At 29.3% G+C, this 22,661-nt stretch overlaps 1 protein-coding gene across 1 annotated transcript; it reads right to left on the bottom strand.

The window, feature by feature from the left end:
* Nucleotides 1-1,197: 1,197 nt before the first annotated feature.
* On the bottom strand, nt 1,198-20,676 carry LOC105448988 (PDF receptor). The gene is made up of 18 exons (XM_011687921.1): nt 20,586-20,676; nt 19,620-19,908; nt 19,036-19,112; nt 14,929-15,087; nt 14,221-14,328; nt 11,022-11,185; nt 9,821-9,924; nt 8,200-8,344; nt 7,740-7,842; nt 7,293-7,413; nt 6,976-7,054; nt 6,525-6,610; nt 5,870-6,050; nt 4,977-5,088; nt 3,159-3,252; nt 3,029-3,075; nt 1,757-1,943; nt 1,198-1,408 (listed from the first exon to the last, which is right to left on the bottom strand). The coding sequence occupies exons 4-17, from the start codon at nt 15,008-15,010 to the stop codon at nt 1,762-1,764; spliced, it is 1,608 nt and encodes a 535-aa protein (XP_011686223.1). The 5' UTR covers nt 15,011-15,087; nt 19,036-19,112; nt 19,620-19,908; nt 20,586-20,676; the 3' UTR covers nt 1,198-1,408; nt 1,757-1,761.
* Between the last annotated feature and the right edge of the window lie 1,985 nt (nt 20,677-22,661).

The following is a 22,661-nucleotide window of genomic DNA, read 5'->3' as shown; positions in this document are numbered from 1 at the left end:
ATACAAGAATAGTTATAGAAAGAGAGAATAACGCGAAGGTCATAATATAGGTGGATGAATAATTAAATAGTAATGTCAATATGATATTAATAGAAGAGAATGTATGTATAATTCCTTTATAAAATAAAATTTCAATATTTGCAATTGAAATTTAATTTATTCCATAATAAGAGATACAATACAAACATTTTGCAAATTAATTTAACAATAATTAGGTAAAACCGTTCAATTATGGCCATATTCCGATCTCGCCTCCGCGTTCTGCCAGTCAGCAGGATGCGGAGGCGAAATCAAAGGACGATAACAATATATACTGCTAGTATTGAAAATCTATAGTTTACGTATATTACGTTAAGTAGATTTTCAGTACTGGCAATAAACACGGCTTATGTTCCGAATCGCCGACAATCCATATTTTCATGCCATTTATAGGTGCGTCCAAATTGCAATTCTCGGACTGTAATTGGAGTACCATAAGAATTTTAGATGTTTGATAAGAGAGAAAATTTATCTAAAAATCACGATGAACATACATGAAAGAGCAACAACTGGGGTGCTAGATAAGCTATGTCGGAATGTCCAATTTTTCATTCTAGTGTTATTAACTAGGATTAACCGTAATCTTTCATAAAGTTACTCTCTCGCAGTTTTTCTCTTAATAGCGCTTTGCGACCTTCAAACTTCTCCATTTAGCGTTCAGCTCGTGTACGTTTAAACGTTTTGATCCGCGCCACCAATTATGAGTGTTAAAGTGCAGGATTCTGCCGGATAATGAGCGGGCAATTTTAGTCGGCTAAGGTCAAATCTCGTATCTGATAGCTTCCTTTGACGTAAAGAGGATCTTTCACGATTAGTAAGCCGGATTTCTATTTACAGACAATCGATATTCCGCTTTGAGTTTTTTATGATTGAAAAGACGAATTGTACTTTTCAGATGAATTGTGCGTTTTTGATTGAAGCGAACTGGATGATGATGACTTACGAATAAAGACAATTAAATACGATATTTATCAAATCAGTGTCATTGATTATATCTTTAGAGATAAATTTTCAAGCGTTTTTCTCTTAGCAAAAGTTTCCTCAAAAGTTAATATTTATAGTTTTTATTTTTTCATATTAAATGTGACAATTAAGTCTTATAAATTGATTTTACGTTATAAAATTTTACAATAAACTTGCAGTTACAACTAAGAAACAAATAAATATCTTTGCAGATATTAGTTTTATTATTAAAATAATTGCAATTTTTTAATTATTTTGCTAAGATCTAAAAGATTAGAGCAATCTGATTTACAAAATAATCATTAAAATTGTACTTGATGCTTAACTTTAATCATTATTTAACAAATAGATTATATCAGTGATGTCCAAATTACGATTCATATCATCTACTGCTTCTACAGCAAATCTAAAAATTATAAAAATTAGATATGGAGTGCCAGTATAATTTTAGTTAAAAATAAATATATAAGTGTTTAGTATAGAACATATAGTGTTCATGTATAGAATATTTTAAAAATAATATAATTAAGTCAATAATATAAAAGATATTAATTTATTTAATCATTCTAAAACGTTATTTTGTTTTAGTTATAGTGCGTGACGAGAAAGAAATTTTTGAAATGTTTATTATATATATTATCCATTTGGAAAAATTTAGATATCACTGATTTATATAATTACAAGAGAAAATGTCAATAGATCGCATCATGGGACTTAAAGATTCAGTTTGATATACAATCACAGAAAATTCCACCTCGATCACTGTGACGTGATGCAGACTGTGCCGACTTGCGTCAAAGGAAAATCTGTTTCTTTTGACTGGAAGTCCGATTGCAGCATCGGCAGCTCCATGATCCAATGATTTATTTTACCACTGTAAAAGTACTGAGACTGGCCGGACGTTGAGAGATTCGCGCGTTTGATACGATTAGACTGTCGTCCTGAAACGTAGAGAAACGACGTTTTTTTTGTAATAATTATCCGGATTTCTCTGAAAAATTAGCTAGCAAATTTAGTTAAGAAAATTGCATAAATTTGTAAGACATTAATGTAATTTCAAACGAAATCATTATAAGGCCGCCTTAATCAACTTTTAAAAAATTAAATAATAGATAAATTTTTGGAAATATTTCTTTTTGATCAATTCAGTTAATAAAAGATTATTCAATTTCTTCAAAAAAGAGCAATTTTACTAAAATAAAATTCGGTTCAAAAACAGATTTAACTTTAACTCAATAATATAATTCTAATTATAAAGCGAGGGATGCAGTAGTCTACTTGGATAACTTCAGATAAATTCTATTACTTTGAAGGAAACATCAAGAATGGAACGGAAGATAAGAAGCGGTGGAGCAAAAGCTATTACATCAAGTATCTACAGGCTGGACGTAATCGAGAACTCTAATACATTGTCATTTCCTTTCGCCATTTCCTGCGCAGAACTTCCTCGCTCTGTAAAGTGAGACACAAGAGACAAAAGATGATTTGTTTCAACATTAAGTATTTACTTATTTAAATGTTTATTCGTTAAGTAAAAATGATTTCGCGCATATAACATTAGATAAAATAATGTCAATATATATTATATATAAATATCTGGGCTTGAAAATTATTCAGCATTACAGAAAAATATGTGATAGCACTTATTATAAAAAATAATTACGTTTATAACATGCACGTTTATTTATTTGTATTCTACAAAATGAAACAACTATATAATTTCTCGGTTAAAAAACAGAAAAATAATTAAATCAAGGTCGCCAAATTGTAACCGCAAAAAGTGAGAAATAGCAAATAAAAAAATATAAATTATAGCATTACAAAAAATAGCATATAGTTGCAACTGATACTGCCTTAGCAGATAATTGCTACGCAATTGCTTGCATGTCGGAATCATTTATTGCAACAACAAAAAACTTACTATATCTACTTTATGCGAGTAAGGAACAAACGAAATTAAAGGCATTTGGGAATAAAAGTAATTATTGTACAACAATTAACATATCAACATGCAGCTAAAATTTACCTCGAGGAAATGCGCATTCAATTTTTTCATCTCTCTGTTCTTGCGTTCTGGAACACAAATGTGAAACTGAAAATGAAATTAAGAAACAGCAGCGGTTCTGCGCCGGCCTCTCTCTCGAATATTTACTCACTCGTCAGGTCGATCTGGTGGCGGGGTGTTTCCGCCGCGACAACACAGCCTCATCAATCCGGCAGGTCTCGTTTCTTCCTCTTCTATCTCGATCACTATGACACGTGAACAGCAAACATATTGGAAATAGCGCTCTCATTCATATTCTACAGTAAAGCTAAATTTTACATAAATCAAGCTTCCTGCGAGTTTTAAGAAAAAATTTACAAGAAATCTATAAATATTTAAGACATACAGTTGTGTGATAAATATATTCTTTATGGATATTTTCAATCCATTCTTCGTACTCTTCATATGAGAATGAGGCAATTCAGTATTTTGAAAATTGATGCGTAATTTACAGGAAAGATTTAATCACTGGTACATAAGTTCTCTGTGTCGATGTTTGAAAAGGAAGAAATTCAATTTACTATAATTATAATAACGTAATAACGCTCGAATATGATTATCTGCTCCACTGATCCGATAGATTGTGACGGTATTATGGAAGAAGTATTTTCCGAATTCTCCAAGAATTTCATCAGCACTTTGAAATAATAAATCATAAAATTACGCTTTGTAATATGTGAAAAAAATTTAACGCTAAAAATTTATTTTAGTGGTATTCGCTGGCATATACGCTTGGCATCCTTTTTAAAAATTTACATTAACGCTATAAACAAATTAACAACTCGTTAATAAAAAATAAAAAATTAAATTAACTACCTAATATAATTATTAAATTAAATAACGCCGAAATAATGCTTGGTTGTCATATAAAGATGTCAATTATTCTCAAAGCTGTTTAGAAGTAATTTATCATAACTATAGTTTTTTAATAATTGAATTTATTATATTGCCAGTTCTTTTCTTTGATCTAATTTACAACGATATTAAATGTGCAGTCAATTAATAGGAATTAATTAACATTAAAGAATGTATCACACGCATCTCGAGCTCAAGAGGAGGATATATGCGTGTTCGCTCCAGCTGCATTTAGTCATCTCATTAGCATTGATCGATCGGCGATATTAGAGGAAGATTTTTCAATAAGAATACGTTATCGGCTTATACTTCATAATCCGAGATTATGGATTTGCGATTTCCACGAAGCTGTTAAACTGAGGTTGGTCATCTAATGCACTAATGGGAATTATATCAAATAACTGTACATTATACATTTACAATCGCTTTTACACGAATAGTCACATGACCGTAATGACAATCGCAGCAAACACGAAAGCCGATTGTCTAATGTTTAAGATTTTTATAGAAGAAAAGAACATTTTTAAAGAGACAAAAAATTTTACTTTAGATAAAAGTAATATATTTTAATATATTTTAAATAAGTTTTAAAATATGTTGAAAATAGTTCAACAAGTTAACGTATTTAAAAATAAATAATTTATTAACTTTTTAACTTTATTATTTAACTCTTCAAACTTTTTATTTAATTGCTACCCAACTCGTAATAATATGCGTAGAATAAAGCAATTGTTTGTTCTTAAAAAATTACAATATCTGTATCTTTTTAAATTTTAATTTGCCAGAGTTATACATTTCATCATTAGATGGCATTGAAAATGTATCTTCGAAGTATCAATTAGACTATTCATGTCATTTCTTTAACCCCGGGCGGAATTTATGCATTTTTCTAAAAAATTTGTTTCGTCGAATATATTCCTGTGGAAATATATTTTTACGAGATAATAATGCAATGTTGATTTTTTTCAGAACTCAACATGGTGCTCGTTAGAAAAGAAATTGTCTTAAATGTTCAGTAATGCAATATAGTTTTTAAAAATATTTAATTAAAAAATATATTGATTTTCACATTTACCTGAAGTTATTCGCTGAGGTTGATCGCTAAGGGTCAATTGTCTTTTAGTTTGCAAATCGCCTCTTCTCAGAGAAAAATAAATGGCAATGGTTTTATCCAAAGCGAGTCTTACCTAAATAAAAAAAAATATATAAAACTCTTATAAGTATATTTCTTCTTTTCTCTCTCTCTTTATCTCTCTCTAATAAATAATTCTATTAAAAGTACATTTTTAATATCTTTCTTATTGTTATAGTATACCTTTCTTTATATATTTTTTATGCTATAATAATAAAAATAATACGGTCTTGAATTGCTTGTGCTCTTTGTTTATTAGTTATTTTTAATTTTTAATTATATGGATTCTTAATGTTATTTTGAATTTTTCGTTATAAAAATTCAATGAATAAATAAAAATATAACTTCCAGCTATCATGCATGTTCCATCTTAATTTCGAAAACTAAGTTGATAAAATATTAAATTAACAAAATTTTAAAGAAGATAATGCTTATAATTACTTATAGATATTATTTTCTCTAAAATTTATTAATATAAATTTAATAATTAATTGATTATTAATTTTCAACAAATTAGTAGTTAATTTAATAAACATAATCTATGGAAATAGTGGAAAAAGTAGAAAAAAATTTTATAATAATTACTCGAAAACTCTCTCAGTCTTATTACTCTTGTCAGAGCATGATGACCTCTCCTTCGTATTTCTGCGATTTACACTTTTACGCAGATATACGGGACCTACAGTTTAACGCCGGTTCCGAACGGCGGCAATTTTTTGAGAAGAGGGTCTCTTGGCAAAGAATAATAGTAAACCTTTAATTGGATTGTTTATAAAATGTCTACATTAACTTTAAGTTAAACGCCTGAGATATATCTCTAAACAGAATCAACTCACCTCGCCATTAAGAAAGCAGTAAAGTGTCGCGATGAAGAGACCCTGAAAGGATCGCAGAAAATGCGTGGAGTAAGACCACACGGCAAACTTGCTTACATTGTCCAACGGGGCTTCGATCATGAACAGCACATTAGTAATGCCCAATAATGGTAAAAGTACGACGGCTGCTCTCACAGCTTTTCTGTGTGTAGCAAAGAATTTTTCTAAATATCTTAAATTGAAGCCGTTTATCTAACAACGCGATATACATTATGCACACTTGTCAGTCGTATTTTGACGAAACACGATGTAATTTAATTAAGAAATTGTGCACACAGATCATTTGTGAACAAAGATTAAACATGAAAGATTCAATTAAAACGAAACGAAATGATAAGCGAAGCGGAATATATAACGTCACGCAAATACTATCAAAATCCGGAAATTTTTATATTTTTAAAGTAAACAAATAGAGAAACAAAAAATAGAGAATGATCTTGTTGGTAAAAATAGAAATTGATTTTTTGTTTGTGCAAAGATATTTAAACGAGATAGCGACGAGGTAGGACGGGAATGCTTTAGTGAGAAATTATTTTAAAAAATTTGAAAACGTGGTTAAAATCCTGATTAGATTTTTTAACAGAAATCCTAATTTACTGTTTATCTGCGTACTTACAGAACTTGTTCAATCTCGCTTGTGTGACTTTGCCGTAACTTCACTACGAGCACCCTTATAATATTTAGCAAGAACAAAAAGTTGAGCTAAAACAGAAATAAGTAGAAATACGATGAGATAATAAAGCTTATTGGCAATTTTAAATTGATTGTTAGATATAATGTAAATTGTGTTTTTTTCATCTATAAAAAATCGCCCGATAGCAAGTTTATTTCAAGGGATCCACATTATTACGTATATTATAATTTTATTATTTTTGCACAATAAAAAATTATTAATATAAAAATAATTGCAGTTATCTGTAAATAAGTCTATAAATTTATGGACATTTTTATATGTATTGTATATTAATACAATATAATATATAATTTATACAAAATGCGTGATTGATCCTATTTCTTCAACTGATTATAAAAATTTTGTTATAAACTGTTCACATTAAGTTGCTTACCAATATTACCGCAAATCTGGGCCCTTCGAGAATCCAAAAGTAGGACGATAAATTATATCCCGACCAACATCTGAGAAATCTAATTTCGAGATACGTATATTTATTTATAAAGCATATTATATATGAACGATTACATATTATATATTTTTTACACACACACAAACTTTAATTTAATAGAATTTTATTTTGAGGCATTGAGTTACGCAATTATATAGTTTTTGAAAAATAAATACTTCTGTCAATATTATTTGTGATTAAAATATGTTAAATAATGATACAAATCTCGTACATTCTTATCAATTAAGTAATCAACTCACTTTGATTTCGGATGATAATAAAACGCCATAACGACCGCCCAAGCCGAGGTCATCAGCACTGGACATCCCCATCCAACGAATCGATATATCCGGTAATAAGACGTCTCTTGAAAGATTGTCACTGTAAAATCGTAATCATCAAAATGTAAAATTATGTGACAATATCGTTAAATTGAAATCTGTTATCGTTAAATCGAATTAAAGTACTTTTTAAAGCTATCTATATGCATGTATAATTTGTGAATATATTTCTTAGTTTTTTTCATGTTGAAAGTTGTATTAAAAATTAGCCAGTTAAAAAACAACCAATTTGTTTTTTATTTTCTTCTAGGGTAGCATTCTTTTTCAAAGCTTTTCTGAGATTCTTTGCATGTCAGGCTTTTAACGAGATTAACGCGGTTTTCGTGGAAGACGTATGTAAAGAGTGCTACGTTCCAGTGTACATACCGGTTACCATGTTGTGCAAAAACAAACCCTCTATGAACATCCACATAAACATCGCAGTCTTGACGTATTCCAGTAGCACGTAACTAGCCTCGCATAGTACCGGCTGTAAAGGAGACGGAAAATGTAAAACGCGTTTTGCGCTAAGGGGAACTCACTTGTAAGCCGTGCAAAATTCGTTTCTTCACGCGCGTGGAAAAGTGACTCTGTGAATAATTGATGTCTGAATTTAATCAGTGGTTTAATTCAAGTTTTGATAAAATCCAACATCTGCAGTTCGTTTTTGAGCTTTGTGGAGAAGGCTTTGTCTTCGTTAAAATGCGGATTTACCGAAATTATTTTTGTCTCGTAATTACATTAGGAAATAATCCGGCGGACACAAAAAATGTATAACATTAAATCTCCGCGAAGAAGCCGATTTTTCGTGCAATTATATAAAAGTGATAAAATTCTATCGTCTTACGGTATTTCCTATTCCTCGCTGCATACCGTGCGGCTCCCTACGATAGATCGCCATGTCTATGTACAATGTTAATCTGATTAGCACCTGCACGACCATAGCGACGAAGAGATTCTTGTGGATCCTCGTCCTCGTGTTTCGCAACGACCTAGGAAATTTGACGCAAAGGTCGTTTAGCATTAACTTTAGCCTTTCCGTTACTTAAGATGTAAATTAATGCAAAGTGATAGCGACCCCAGTGATAGCTGTACGCTGGACGTGACTTCACGTAATTATATTTCCCTGAATTAATGACTTCTAAAAGTGATTAATTATTCAATATTATACAACATATAAACTGTACGTTTATTGGAATTTATTGAATTGACACCTTTTAGAAGAAAATATTGAATACAGTTGTTTTTAGATAATAATGAATATTTTCTTAGAAAATTTAATAATTATATATTTGTGACTATGTTTATGATTGTAATTTAATTGTTTAATGTAATTTCTCAACGAAGTACTCTTGAACCCAAGAGAGAGAGAGAGAGAGAGAGAGAGAGAGAGAGAGACAGCTTTTTAATCTATTTTACTGTTTTAAGGAAAACTGTGAATTTAGTTCGTTGTACAAAGTTCCAGTTCAATCACTGGGGAAACAGGAGAGACATGAGAGATTTTGTGTTAGAAGTGATGGTTACGCTTAGTATTTGGAGCAATTTATTACACATTTGACTGCTACGAAAAGACCATCATAATTAATTGAACTAATAAATATTAATACATAATATTCACAATTATGTATTAATACTCATAAATACATATGTAATATTTATAATTATGTATTAATATTTATAATAATACCTAAGGCTTTTGAATGTCTCCTTTTTCAATCGAAATTTTAATGAATAAACTTGCATAAATTATATTAATGTAATTAATAGGTACGTTATAATGTCAGATCAAAGATTATTTAAACTATAATGTTTCGACAGTACAGATATAAATTATGATGTGACATTAATTAGTAACATGGATGTTTCAAATAAAGTTTGTATTAAAATTCGATTTAAGTAAAAACGAAATTTGTTATCTCCGCCAGAGATAAATCAGAAAATCTCAATTTTATTATTATAAATAATGATCGATTTCGACAGTACAGATATAAATGTGACATTAATTAGTAACACGGATGTTTCAAATAAAGTTTTTATTAAAATTCGATTTAAATAAAAACGAAATTTGTTATCTCCGCCAGAGATAAATCAGAAAATCTCAATTTTATTATTATAAATAATGATCAATTTCTTCGATAGTTTTCTATTACAGTTTCATTTCAGATCGTTTATCCGTGATTATGGAAAGAAATTCATTACTTCTTCAGATTCTATAATACAACATGATTCTATAATACAACGATGGAATAAAAGTTTTTACGGAAAAATTGTTAAAATGAAATTTTGAAGAAGCCCATCGCAAACTCTGCAATGAGTTCCATGGTATTAAAAGTCGAATTGAAAATCAAATTATTGTAATTGCAAGTTTTAGAGAAAAGATGTACTAAGAACTTTATATTCCACAATTCTTATTTATATTGAATTTTTTCACACAAAAAAAGGACAAAATGACTTTAAAAAATGTTCACCTAAATCGACAGAAGATCACCAAGGAAGCGAGCAAAGCCACCAGAGATATACTGAGACCGACAAACTCTAGAGTACGAGTTTTCTCGGCTATTTCCATTTTCATCTAGAAAAAGAGACAAAACGGTCGAGTATAATCTTAATCTCAGAGGGATATATATACGCATAATAAACAGTCGGTAGTCAGGATAAATACAAAGTATAAAACCAGAGTACGGTAAGCGAAATAAAACAGAGCTTATATGAAGGTGTGATGATCAATACAACATAATACACGATATTCAGCCAAGAAAGAGAATAACAAGTAAAATGCAAAATAATACATAGAAATACATGTTTCAAATAAAAGAAAAAACTGGATAAACAAGAGACAAGAAGGAAAATGGAGGAGGATTGGAGGAGAAAAAGAGAGGAGAGTGAGAGAGAGAGAAATTCAAACGCAAATGATGCATGAATGCGATGTGATTTGTATTTTTATCACCACATTGCATCCACGAAGGTAGTTTATTTGAACAATATGTAGAAACAGCACACAGAAATGTCTAAAATGAAGAACATGATAAACGCTGTTTTACTGCATCCATCATGTACATACATTGTTATTAATTTAAACTTTGTAGCATCAACTTGATATTTAGTTTATTTTACTTTTTAACCTGTTACATTGAAAAGTTAAAATACATCAGTTACACTATTAAGCAGCTTAATTAAAGCAATCTTAAAACATAAAATTTTAAAAAGTCAACTTTAATTATACTAATTTGAAAGCGATAAAAATTGGATTCACTGGGTCATAACACCATAAATCATAAACATCATAAGCAAATTTAAACGTAATAAGAAAGATTAAATTAATCCGAAAATATATACATTTATTTATAATTTTTAATGAAAAAGACAAATTAATTGTTAACAATTATTACAAAAAGTTGAATTAATCAATTCTGATTAAATCTAATATCTATAATTGAAAAAGACTTGCTTTTCAGATTCCTGTTACGTGTCAATTACAGATCATGCTTTTGTTACATTAAGTAGTTTAATTGTAAAATTAATGTGCAATCAACGTGCGATTAAAATTTATTTTTATTACATAATTATATACATATAACTGTTTAAGCTTGATTTAGACTATTTAGAGATTTGTACCTTGCTGTTATTTAAATGTATCATCTTTGACAAATATGAAAGCATGACATTTACCTCGCCTTCGACATTATTGTTGTAGACTCTGTAGTGAAGCCACAACATTTCTGGCGTTAAGCAGGTGGTGTAATTCGCCCAGCCGATGAACGATTCTTCGTTCATGTTCGTACCGTTCTGTGCTTCCCAACGTCCATTGTAGCCGCATTTCTTCTCTACAGACTCTGGAAAAAATACGCGAGATACAAGAGGATATGGAAATCCGATGCCATTAGCTGGAAATTGATCAGCCAAACAGCATATTATTTGTTTCAGTCATCATATTGCTTTAACTAGATTGTAATAAAATTAAATAATCGACATGCGCGCTTAAAGTTGCAATATACAAATTAACTATGTTTATACAGTAAATTGTATAATTTTTCTAAATATAAAATAATTATCAGAGTTAATCTTATTAATTTATTTCCCTCTTTTAATTATTTCCCTATTTTTTCGATAATAGCGTTCCTTTATGAAAGAAAAAAAATTAATGACGCAAACAAGAATCGATAATTCACAATCTCGATATCGCGCTGTATATCGCCTCCTCCGAGTGTAAAACGCATTTTCAATGAACTCGATGAAAGCATACGTTCGATCTAGTCTGATTTTACGCTAAAATCTTATCTCACATTTTATGTTAAAATGTAACAGAATCCTACGATATGTTGGATTAAATAACATTAAATTACACGAATATTTAATATCTTTATAAAATTTCATCTTGCTGAATATGTAATATGAATAGAAAGACCGACGCATTCGATGAATATTAAAGTAGATTAAAAGAAACATAAAGAAGACTCTTGCATAGCCTGACTTAAAGGTTTACTTAAAGCTTAGAAAATTGAAGGGCGGCTCACGGCCATACTCACACTATTCAACATGTTGCTCATATGTACAAAATGACGTAACAGGGTAACGTTATTTGGAAATTCTTTTTCAATGATTAGACAAATCGAATTGCAGCCACTAAAGAGCATTATTTATCTAGAATTTTACCATAAAATTTAAAATGTAAAAGTAAATCTTTCATATGTATCTTTATCTTTATATAGATTTATATTGCAGAGTAAGAATTTTCAAGGCAATTAAAATCGAAAAAGTATCAAAATACAAATACACACATATGGTTTTCTTTAATTACTTTTACGTTCCTGCTCGATTTGGTTTCTTAAAGACGAAATACGATGAATGAGTAAAACGTGCAAGGTTTGCTTTTTATGAAACGGAAGAAGAGAAAGAGAGATGATAATATATCGAGTTAAAAAATTCGTCTTACGACGCATTTACGGCTGGCAAAGCGATGCTATCGAATGCAATCAACGTACGATCGAAGTGATTTAAGGGAGACGTATCGAGATGCTCGAAGAAAATTTCTCTTATTATCTCGCACTTATTATCTCGGCGTTGCAGCATGAATACTTTTTCAACCGCGTTCAACACGAAATATTTTGAATAAGTATTAAAAATCTAATTTCAATAATATGTCTATTGGAATAAATTATTAGCATTTCGATTAACAAATATCAAATTATAATACTTATCAACACTTCTTGCGAAGTCAATAACTGCTTTCACAGATATAAAAAAATTTCCAAAAAATCTACTGAAAATGATTGAAGTATTCTCGATATGTTTTTGAAAGTAATTCGATATTGCCGAACAATGTGCCGCACGAAGGCATTCAAGAAGTTCTTGTGACAAATGGTCCTCGAAATTTTGAAAATGAGTATATCTGTGCATCTCATTACTGTATCATCGCCTTTAAAAATTTTATCCACTAGAAATCGCGATTACATCGTATACTGAAAAACGTGTTTTTTTTTATCGCGATTTTACTTAAAATTAATATTCGCTTATTAATACCTATCGTAATAAGATCTACGATGTATAACATTGCAACGACGGCAAAATTTCCTTAAGTGCAGATTACGCGATGTTTTCGCGATGATCACGCATGGCTCTGATAAAAAAATCTTTTAACGGTTTTATCATATTTTATCTATGAACCAATTAAGATTGTTGTATCTCATTTTCAACAAATCAATTTGAGGGATATAATTTCATTGTAAAATAAAAATATGAAATATGTGCATTTTATTTATGACATTACTTTATATAAAATATTGTGGATTAAATTTGAGATGTAAAACCGTTTATAAAGTTTTAAAATAATGGTTAAAATTTGTTTGAGCAAAATATATTTGCGGAAATATGTTACCATAAGTATTAAACTTATCCTTGCTATCACGTATCACCTTTTTCATTTCATTTTTTTTATTTCTCTTATTGTGTTATTTCCAGATAAAATAATCCTTTATATGTTTATGATGTAATGCTTTAAAAATGTCACAGTCGAGATTTACTTTTTTATTATTTTTAAATGTAAAACTAATAACTTTTTATGTCAATTAAAATAAAATTTTGTGTGTAATTAAAGCCATTATTATAAATTGTTGTACATAAGAGAAATGTCATTTCTTTATAATGTCTATTTTCCAGATCATTTTCATAAAATATATGTGTGTCGAAAAAGATTTTCAGAAATTTTTCATGTTTGATCGACTGAGAAATTATTTTATAAGTGCTTTGCATAAAAGATAATAAGAGTTAAAAAATTGAAATCAGTTAAAAAGGATTTAAATCAGAGATTTTCAGTTTTATATTCATAAAATACATGTCAGTTTTTCATAAAAAGTATTATCCGGATAATTTTCACAAAATATGTGTATAAGGAAAAAAATTTTTAGCAATTTTTTTCATGTTTGACCAATTAAAAAACTAGTATATAAACGTTTCAGTAAATGCGCAGGAACGTAAAAAGATAAAAAAGTGAAAGATAATAAAAGTTAAAAAAGATTTAAAATCAGAGATGTTTTCGGGTTTATTTTTTATATGCATATTCAATTTCCTACAATAATATTCACTTTTCTCTTTTTCTAATTGTAAGAAGTTAAATTTAGAATACGGTATAGCTACCTTATCGTTCAATTTATTTGACTTTAAAATCCATTAAGAACCGAAATTTTTAATTCATTTCTTTTATTATGTTAATGACTTAATAATAAAATGACCATGTCATCGAAAGATGTACATCGAAAGTACGATAAACAAATACTTATAGGTACTCGCAATCATCCATTGTCGACTCAGGCAATGTTAACATTATCAGGAAAATTGAGATCTACATTGGGATTAAGCTTTATTTACTTACTGGTCGTATCGAATCCATCCACGAAGGGACAACGCTGCTTTGCCGTGGTAGAAGCCTTCGTTGGCGGCCAACAGAGCAACGAATCCCATACCGGATTACACCAAAGCTCTGAAAAATAGAAAAGGAGCAGTGGAATGTTCGCCGCAAAGGAGACGACAATGCCGTAGCTAATATTAAATTACATACGGCTCAACAGGTCGATTTCAAAGAAAGAAAGATTTCTAGTAAATTGCGTTTCGAAGAAGCAAATATACGAATTTCATTTCTTTTAAATTAATCTTAGATAAACTTTATAAAATATAAGCTATAACGTTCAATTAAATAGTAATAAACAAACATTTCAATATTTTTTAGCAAACAATATTGCACTGTTTATTTCATTCCACGTAATGGTTATTAATGAAAATTTATGTTTTACAAAATGTTCTCTTATGCATGTGAATTCAACTTATTAAATTCTTGCAAAATTATTCTAATTCTTGAGAAATGCATTTAACGTTATATAACAATTTTAAATTGGATAAAGAAAGAAGCCAACAGGATAACTTGCTCCTTATGAATAATTTTCTTTTATGTCTGTGCATACAAAAGCAAATTTTATTATAGTGTTTTAGTAATTGGAAGGAACAAAGCGTAAAAAATTATAAATATATCACTTGCTTTTAAGGAGCGTGGACGCAAGAATTGGCAAGGATTAATAAATCATACCTTCGTACGGCGCCACGAACTGTTTGTACTGAATATTACAGAATTCACTAGTGTTGTTGCCGTTAGCATTCAGGCTGTCCATTTTTCGTCTAATAAGATTCCCATTTTTTGCTCGGTGTCTCTACACTTCTGTTCCAGTGCTTGTCACGCTGCGACATCCTGTAAATAAGCTCTCCTATCTTCTATTTTCTTTTTCTTCCGTTTAGATTATATACTCCCTCTTTTCCTTTTTAAATAAAAGAGAAAAATTCTGGAGTAAATTAAGGACTATATTCCCTCTTTTTACTGTAGAAATACCTTCGCATTGTTTGGATTTATATATCATCTTTCTTTGGAAATGTTGGAGCTGTAAAATTGCTTTGTGAAGAAGCAAAAATGAAGAATTTCGTGTTAAAACGAAATATTAAGAATACTACCGACATTAATAAATGCATCTTTTTTTAAGGACTACTTAAGAAAACTTCTACTTAAGAAAAAAACGAAAAAATTTAGTAGCTTTTAAACGAAGCAATGTAGGTACTTTATGTCAAGTATTCTCAAAGTATGGTTTGCGATCTATTAATTGCAAAAAATTTTAGAATAATAAATTACGCTTTATTACTTTGCGTAACAGTGTAAATTGACATGTACGAGCTCTTTCATGATTTTGTACATATGTAAAGTTGTTTTACAACGATAATTTTCAACGATAATAGGAACGAAAACCAATTTTGAAATAAACTATCAAACTTCTTATGCCTGAAAATGACTTGCATTGATATCGACGTCAAAGCCGTTATCAGCAGAAATAAAAATTTATTACACATACAAACGCATTTATTACACATGCCTCATTGTGTAAAAAATAGAGTTATAAAATAATATTTAATAAAAAACTAAAAAGTATAAAGAATAAAGTGGTTTAAATAAAGTGATATAAATATTTCAGAATCAATTTACCTGCGGGACAAATATTTGACACAGTTTTTATCATTTTCAAAAAATTATATTATTTTCCTATTATTAACGAATGTTTGCTGTGTTTAATCTAATAGCTAAGTATTTTTAACAGAATTGTATTTTAAAGTTGAGTTTTTTTCCTATATGATGTATATTTTATATACTAGAAATATCAACGATTAGTACATATTAATATGCTTTTAAGTTAATTATTGAGTTAACTTTTTCCATGTTAAACATAAAAATCCAGTTAACGCTCATTTTATTGTGCCGATATTCACGGCCCTGTTAAGCTTTCAAGTGAAATAGGTCAAGCTGAGAATCAACACGTTCTCCATCGAAGTAGTTTAAAAATTTTGTTTTTGGCACTCATTCTTTCGAAAATTTCATATAATTTTATTATATTTTTGAAAATTCTTCAAGAAAAGTTAATTCTTAAAATAACTCTATATACTCAATAAATTAGTATACAAACATATAGATTTAAAAATTTATCTTTGTTTATACATTATACGTTACTTTATTGTTATCTTATAAACGCAATTTGAATATGAAATTCTTGAATAAACTGTATAAAATTGGAATTAATACACTTATAATTAGTAATAACATGTCATTTATTAAAAAAAATATTATGCAAAAGTATTTTTTAACATAAAATAATAATAAATATATGTATAATGTGTCAATAAATATTATTGTTAATAAAAGATTTTTGTAAATAGATAAATATGCTTCCGCAAATATCATACAACTTTGATAATTCTGTTTTAAATTTCAGAATTTAATTTTGTTAATCTGCTCACTGTTTATAATCTTTCAATGGTATATATATATATAATGGTATAACATAGTATAATCACAGTTTGACAGACCACAGGTTTTACTCAAAAATTCACGTTCGAGATTTCTCATTAAAATGGGATAATCGATTGTGGCGAGAGTTGCAGATTAGAACCGCAAAACTAGAACCAGTTTTTTTTCTAATCAGAATCTTTTATAATCGTATATTAAAATAAAAGAAGCAAAGAAGCCTTATCCGTAAACTACAAAAAGTTTAAAAATCTTTGTTTTATAATAGATCCTTGAATTTGGTAAAAAATATCCCAATCTTAAACTTATAAATAATTATTATATTAGTTTAGCTTTTATAATACACTGTTTTTTTTATATCCATGTAATTAAATTATCAGATTTAATTAGCCGTACACATCACCGTGCTTATTAATAGTAGCTTCAAAGGCTTTTATGCAATTTTTAATTTTTACACGTGCCAGAGTTCATTATCAAGCGTTATAAGGTAAAGTTATTTGTGTCAGATTACATTAATTTTAGAGACTATATCGATTCGATATGTACAGGTAATTTCAGAATACATCATTAAAGCGATAAACGTAATTTCTCTCATTTCCCAAAGGACACGCGAGATGTTCTCAATTATGTAAATGACTAATCCCTAACGATAAACACGATTTCAGTAATTAAACTTAGCGGTGAAGAATCTTTGAGGGTAAAATTGCTTCTAGAAATAACTCGCCAACGATGCAAATAAATGTATTTCTGTATAGATCCGATATAAATTATTTTTGACAATTTAAAATAAATATTGTAATGTATTGTACTTTATAAAATAAATTACTATTAATGTATTGTTGATATTGTTGTATTGAAATATCGCATTTCAAAGATTTTAATTTTATTTCAAATGTAAACAGCTTCTTTTATGCAGAAAAATCATGTTACACGTTAATATAATTTATTTTTCATATAATATATATATATATATATATATATATATTGGGAGAATGGAAAGGAATATTATTTTATCGAATTTCAATCGAACATAATGTTTTAGAAACAATATAAATTTATAGTATAAATTTTCCAAATAAGAATAATAATCAAATTAATGTGACAAAAATAATGTATAATAATTAATATTCTCTCTCTCCCCCCCCCCTCTCTCTCTCTCTCTCTCTCTCAGTCTTATTACCCTTGTCAGAGTATGGTGACCTCTCTCCTTCGTATTTCTGCGATTTACACTTTTACGCAGATATACGGGACCTACAGTTTAACGTCGGTTCCGAACGGCGGCAATTTTTTAAGAAGAGGTTCTCTTGGCAAAGATATTCACAAAGATAAAATTTTTAAGAACAATTTTTATAACAAAAGATATTAAATTTTTAATAAATGCGCATTTTGTTTTTTCAAAAATTGTTTGTGAATATTAGAAAATAATGTGAAAATTCATATTTAATGTGCGTCAATCCAAACATCTATAATGTAAAAATCTAATATGGTAAATGAAAATTTCAAATACCGCGTTCAAATAGTTGTTTAATATGCATAAATTTAAAAGTTGTAAAACACGATATAATCTATATCAAAATAAACTTAGTTAAAGCAATATTTAATATTAAAATGCACTTTAAGTCAAATTTGGTAACAAAATTACTACAGATTAATATCGATAAAAATTTTATCACTTCATTTGCAGTTTAAAATTTATAATAAATTTATAATAAAAATAGAAGAATATGTATCTTTTCTTAGGGATATATTAAGAAACTAGAAGCTAGAATCATAATTAAATGACTTCAGTCCATACTTTGTACGGATTGAAGCAGACATATTTTTTACTTCAGTAAATCCTTTATTGTTTAACTATTGTTTGATCAGTTTCACGATTCACGGTACAAATCGATTGAAAACTTTTCCATTATCAAGCAAAGCAAAAGGCTAAAGGTTAAATAATAAAAACGTGAATAAAGCTTTTGTACGGTGTAATCAATTCCAATTTTGATTGAAATATTTTTTGTATTTCAATATCACTATCAGTGTAAAAAAATTCTATAACATTTTAGATAAACTAAAAATTTCGTTATTAACTGTCAATGTATAAAATATTCTATAAAATTTTAGATAAGCTAAAAATAAAAATATATTTAATAGAGCAGTATTGTTAGTAATTTTTGATAACAATTTCTTATTTGTACTTATACAAAAGTCTGCGCTTCGATAAAATAACATTTATTAAATTATAATTATTATCTAAAATAATTAATATTTAAATAATATAAACAATATAAATTGTTTATTTTTTGCGCACGCGCGCATTTATTTTATTACGTAATGCTTTATTCCGCAACAATAAACTAAAAATCTTACCAGTATCTTTCCCGTTTAATAGTTCAAGCTGGAACTAGTCAGACGCACTGGCGAACTCTCTCCCATTCTTTGAAGCTCTTCAAGCAATGTAAAATACAAATTTTGAAACCTAATATTAATGTCTTAAAACAAAACGTGTATAGAATATAATTTAATAAAATCGCTTAAAGTTTTTACTCATTAATTTTAATTTCTAAAAGAAACAAAGATTTTAATATGTAAAATAGTTATAACGATATTTCACCAATAACAATCAAATAATTACCAAAAAAGTAATTACAAAAAAGTAACCAATAACAATCAAATAATTATTTTACCGTTTTTGTATTGTGCAAAAAACATCAAACTGTATTTTAAAAAATAAATTACATACGAAAATCATATATTTAAAATAAAAGTTAATGTTTTTAATTAGCAAAATTAATTTGGAGTACGTACAGTCAAATTTTATTATTATCAAAGTAACTTATTATGGCAAAAATAAAATTCCAAAAACGTACGAACGTGATTTTAGTTACGATTAAAATCCGAACTTGAAAATTTAAAGAGACAATGGAGAGATCACGTAATATGTCATGTAATACCGATAACTCTTTCGGAACGAGGGTTCTCTCGCGAGTTCTCGAAGATCAAAAAATGTGCGAACGTCTCGAAGGACGCGTGCCGACTGTTTCGCACTTGTGAATCCCGCGACCACTCGAACCACAGCGCAGCCTCCCTCGTCATTGGTCCATCCGTTTGCCAATCCCGTATTACTACCCTTATCGCCACTTCTTTCGCTCGAGATCAGAGAGTACATAATTTTTCTCATGATAACCATGCCTTCGAGCGTTTCATTTCGGTGAAATTACCGTCATATTTGATAGATTAATTCTATCACATACAAATATGTAATATTATACCGAAAACTTGTTTGTCGCATATACCATGAGAAAAGGTCTTGCTTCTTTTGCTTCCAATGATTTAATCCGCGCGTATGTAACGATAGATTATTAAGAAAATTTCAAATATGCTATCATTCAGTTATAAAGAAATTTAAGAAATTATTTAGAAAGTTTTTGACAAGCTGCTATTCATAACAAATCTTCTTAAGGAAAAAATTAACTTATTGCCTATCATATTAATCTTTCAAATCTAATAATTATGAAAATATTGTTATACATTACGCTCCATTTTATTTTCATTTTAATCGATATCTTAAGATTTTTCAACGTGAGATTGCTTGGTATACTTTCTACGTACTTAATTTTGCAGTTAATTTATACTTAAATGAGTTTTACGCTTTACTGAAATTATTAATCTGAAATGAAATTTTGGAGTCCTTCAGTGCGCAAAGAAAAAGAGTCCAACGATTTGAGTATCAAGTAGAAATTGTTATATTAAGTTTCGCAAATTTTCAAAATATTCGCGGCCGACTGAATTAAACGATATGAGCAAGATCATTCTTCTTCAAACGGAACAAAATGAACTTTCGAGATATATTTTTAAATTCATGATAAATTGGGTGGGAATATTGTGGCATACGTAATAAGGATCCTATTGTAACATACTTCTATTCGTGCAACCTATGGCATACTTCTACTTCTATTTGTTCAATCACCCATATGTAACGAAACATCGCCTCGGGGATTGTGCTCTCTTCTCACGTAAGGAAAGGAAGTGCAGTGGCTGCAACGTGATCCTGAATCTTCTATTGGACAATATAAAGACGCGTTATATAGAATAATTCTAGCAGAATAATTATATGGTTTTATTCAAAAGATACTTTATAAATTAAAGACTATTTTGTGCCAACGACTCTTTTGTTGGATTTAATCGATTGTTAACAAAAACAATTCATAAAAACTCGACGTGTCTTCTGATTTTTAAGAATGATGACGTGATAGAGCAATTTGAAAGAATCGTATTCAGCGTCTAAGAAACTGCAAGAAACGGGATTATCCTCATTTTTGTGCTTGAAAAATAATTTTTTCTTGAAAGATGTGTTATCGATATGATATAAAGGATACACGGAGAATTAATATTAAATTGATTATCCGTACGTGAAAGGCTGCGGAATAAACTTTGCATTCGTTGGTGTTCCCAAAGGAAAAATTCAATTTTTCATGAAACTAGATACGATGTGTTTTGCATAAGTATTGACTCGCAAATACAAAGACTGTAATGACGCCATGTAGTGTAAATACGGGCCATTTAAATTAGATTCAGCTGGCGAATATCCGCTGATCGAAACCTACTATCACACGTGCCCCTATCTCATGCACATAGATAGATTACGTGTATTTATAGATACAGTTCGCGTGCTTAGTAAACATCAGAGACAATTTCTCCTGCATTAAGAAATATGCAATATAAAATCAGTGGATTGTACGATCTTTTCGAAAATCTCGTACGCTCGCCGTGCACATTAAAAGTGAGAAACGATATATAACCGTGCCGTGAAATTGGATGGTAACCCCGCGATAATTGCTAAAGCGATATAAAGCGAAGCTTGTGACATTCTCGTTGGTTTCCCTGTCAACGCCATCACCGTCGGCGTGCGTTACACAATGAAGGACATGCTCCAGCCTCCAGTCCCGGGTGCCCGACGCATTTATTCGTCTTTATTAATTAAATAATAAAATGCGCATGGGGACGGGGACGTCGATTACAAGTCGTTAATTAATATTCGCAGGACACAATCGCCGTGCGTCAGCGATTGCGAACTGCGTGTTTTCGCTTACGTAACGTGCGACAAGACTCGAAAGCACGTGGACCGTCGTCGGCCACGTGACCGGCGTCACATGCTAGGGATGCTCTCTTCCGTTTGTCCATCCACGTGAGCGCCTCTTCGCCGCGAAATAGGACGCGGTGAAATTACGTAACGGTGAAAATCCGCATAAATTGTCTTCTGATCTTCGCAAAGAGAGATCAGCGAAACAGCGAATCACATGATAATCCTGATGAGAGATGCGGATCTTAGGCTCTTGATGTACCAATTATGCGCGTTAATTATATAACTGTAAATATAATGTAATGTGCTGATGTACAGAAAGAACAGAAAACGCACGGAATATTATACGCATAAAATAATTAAAAGCTAATTTTTTGCAAGCCAAATTCTCCAAACGACTTTTTTATACACACACACACACACACACATATATATATATATATATAAACACATATGGGTGTGTGTGTGCGCGTCAATAAATGTACATGATAATAATTTTTTATTACAATCGTGAATCGTATTTTGATAAGAACGTAAAATCGTAAAATTTAATATCTTTGATCGTACAATAGATATTTAAAAAAGAAATCACTGTATATTTTGCGCATATTTTACAATATTGTACTTATATAAGTACAAGGAACTGTGCCATGATGCATATCTGCTGTACGATAAAAAATATTAAATATTGCGACTTTTCGTATTTATCAAAATATAACGCACAATTGTAATAAAAAATTACAATCACATTTATTAACACATATCTTTCCAACTATCATTTTATTGCTTGATATATTTTAACACAAAAACTAAAAAAAATAAATATTTATTTTTCTATTTTATGTTTTTTTGATTATCGTTAATATTTAGATACACAAGTTTTCCTATGTATATATATATATATATATATATA

Source organism: Wasmannia auropunctata, unplaced genomic scaffold, assembly GCF_000956235.1.
Source record: "Wasmannia auropunctata unplaced genomic scaffold, wasmannia.A_1.0 LD336078.1, whole genome shotgun sequence".
In the NCBI taxonomy this organism is placed as follows: domain Eukaryota; kingdom Metazoa; phylum Arthropoda; class Insecta; order Hymenoptera; family Formicidae; genus Wasmannia; species Wasmannia auropunctata.
This window is presented reverse-complemented; position numbering and strand designations above follow the sequence as displayed.

What these genes read in the sequence shown, in the direction of transcription:
- LOC105448988 (XM_011687921.1), bottom strand. Translation starts at nt 15,010, where the DNA reads ATGGACAGCCTGAATGCTAACGGCAACAACACTAGTGAATTCTGTAAT. An exon ending in GGATGGATTCGATACGACCA is followed by an intron (nt 11,186 to 14,220) that starts GTAAGTAAATAA and finishes TATTTTTTCCAG; the next exon opens with AGTCTGTAGAGAAGAAATGC. An exon ending in AGCGAGATTGAACAAGTTCT is followed by an intron (nt 6,051 to 6,524) that starts GTAAGTACGCAG and finishes TGCTACACACAG; the next exon opens with AAAAGCTGTGAGAGCAGCCG.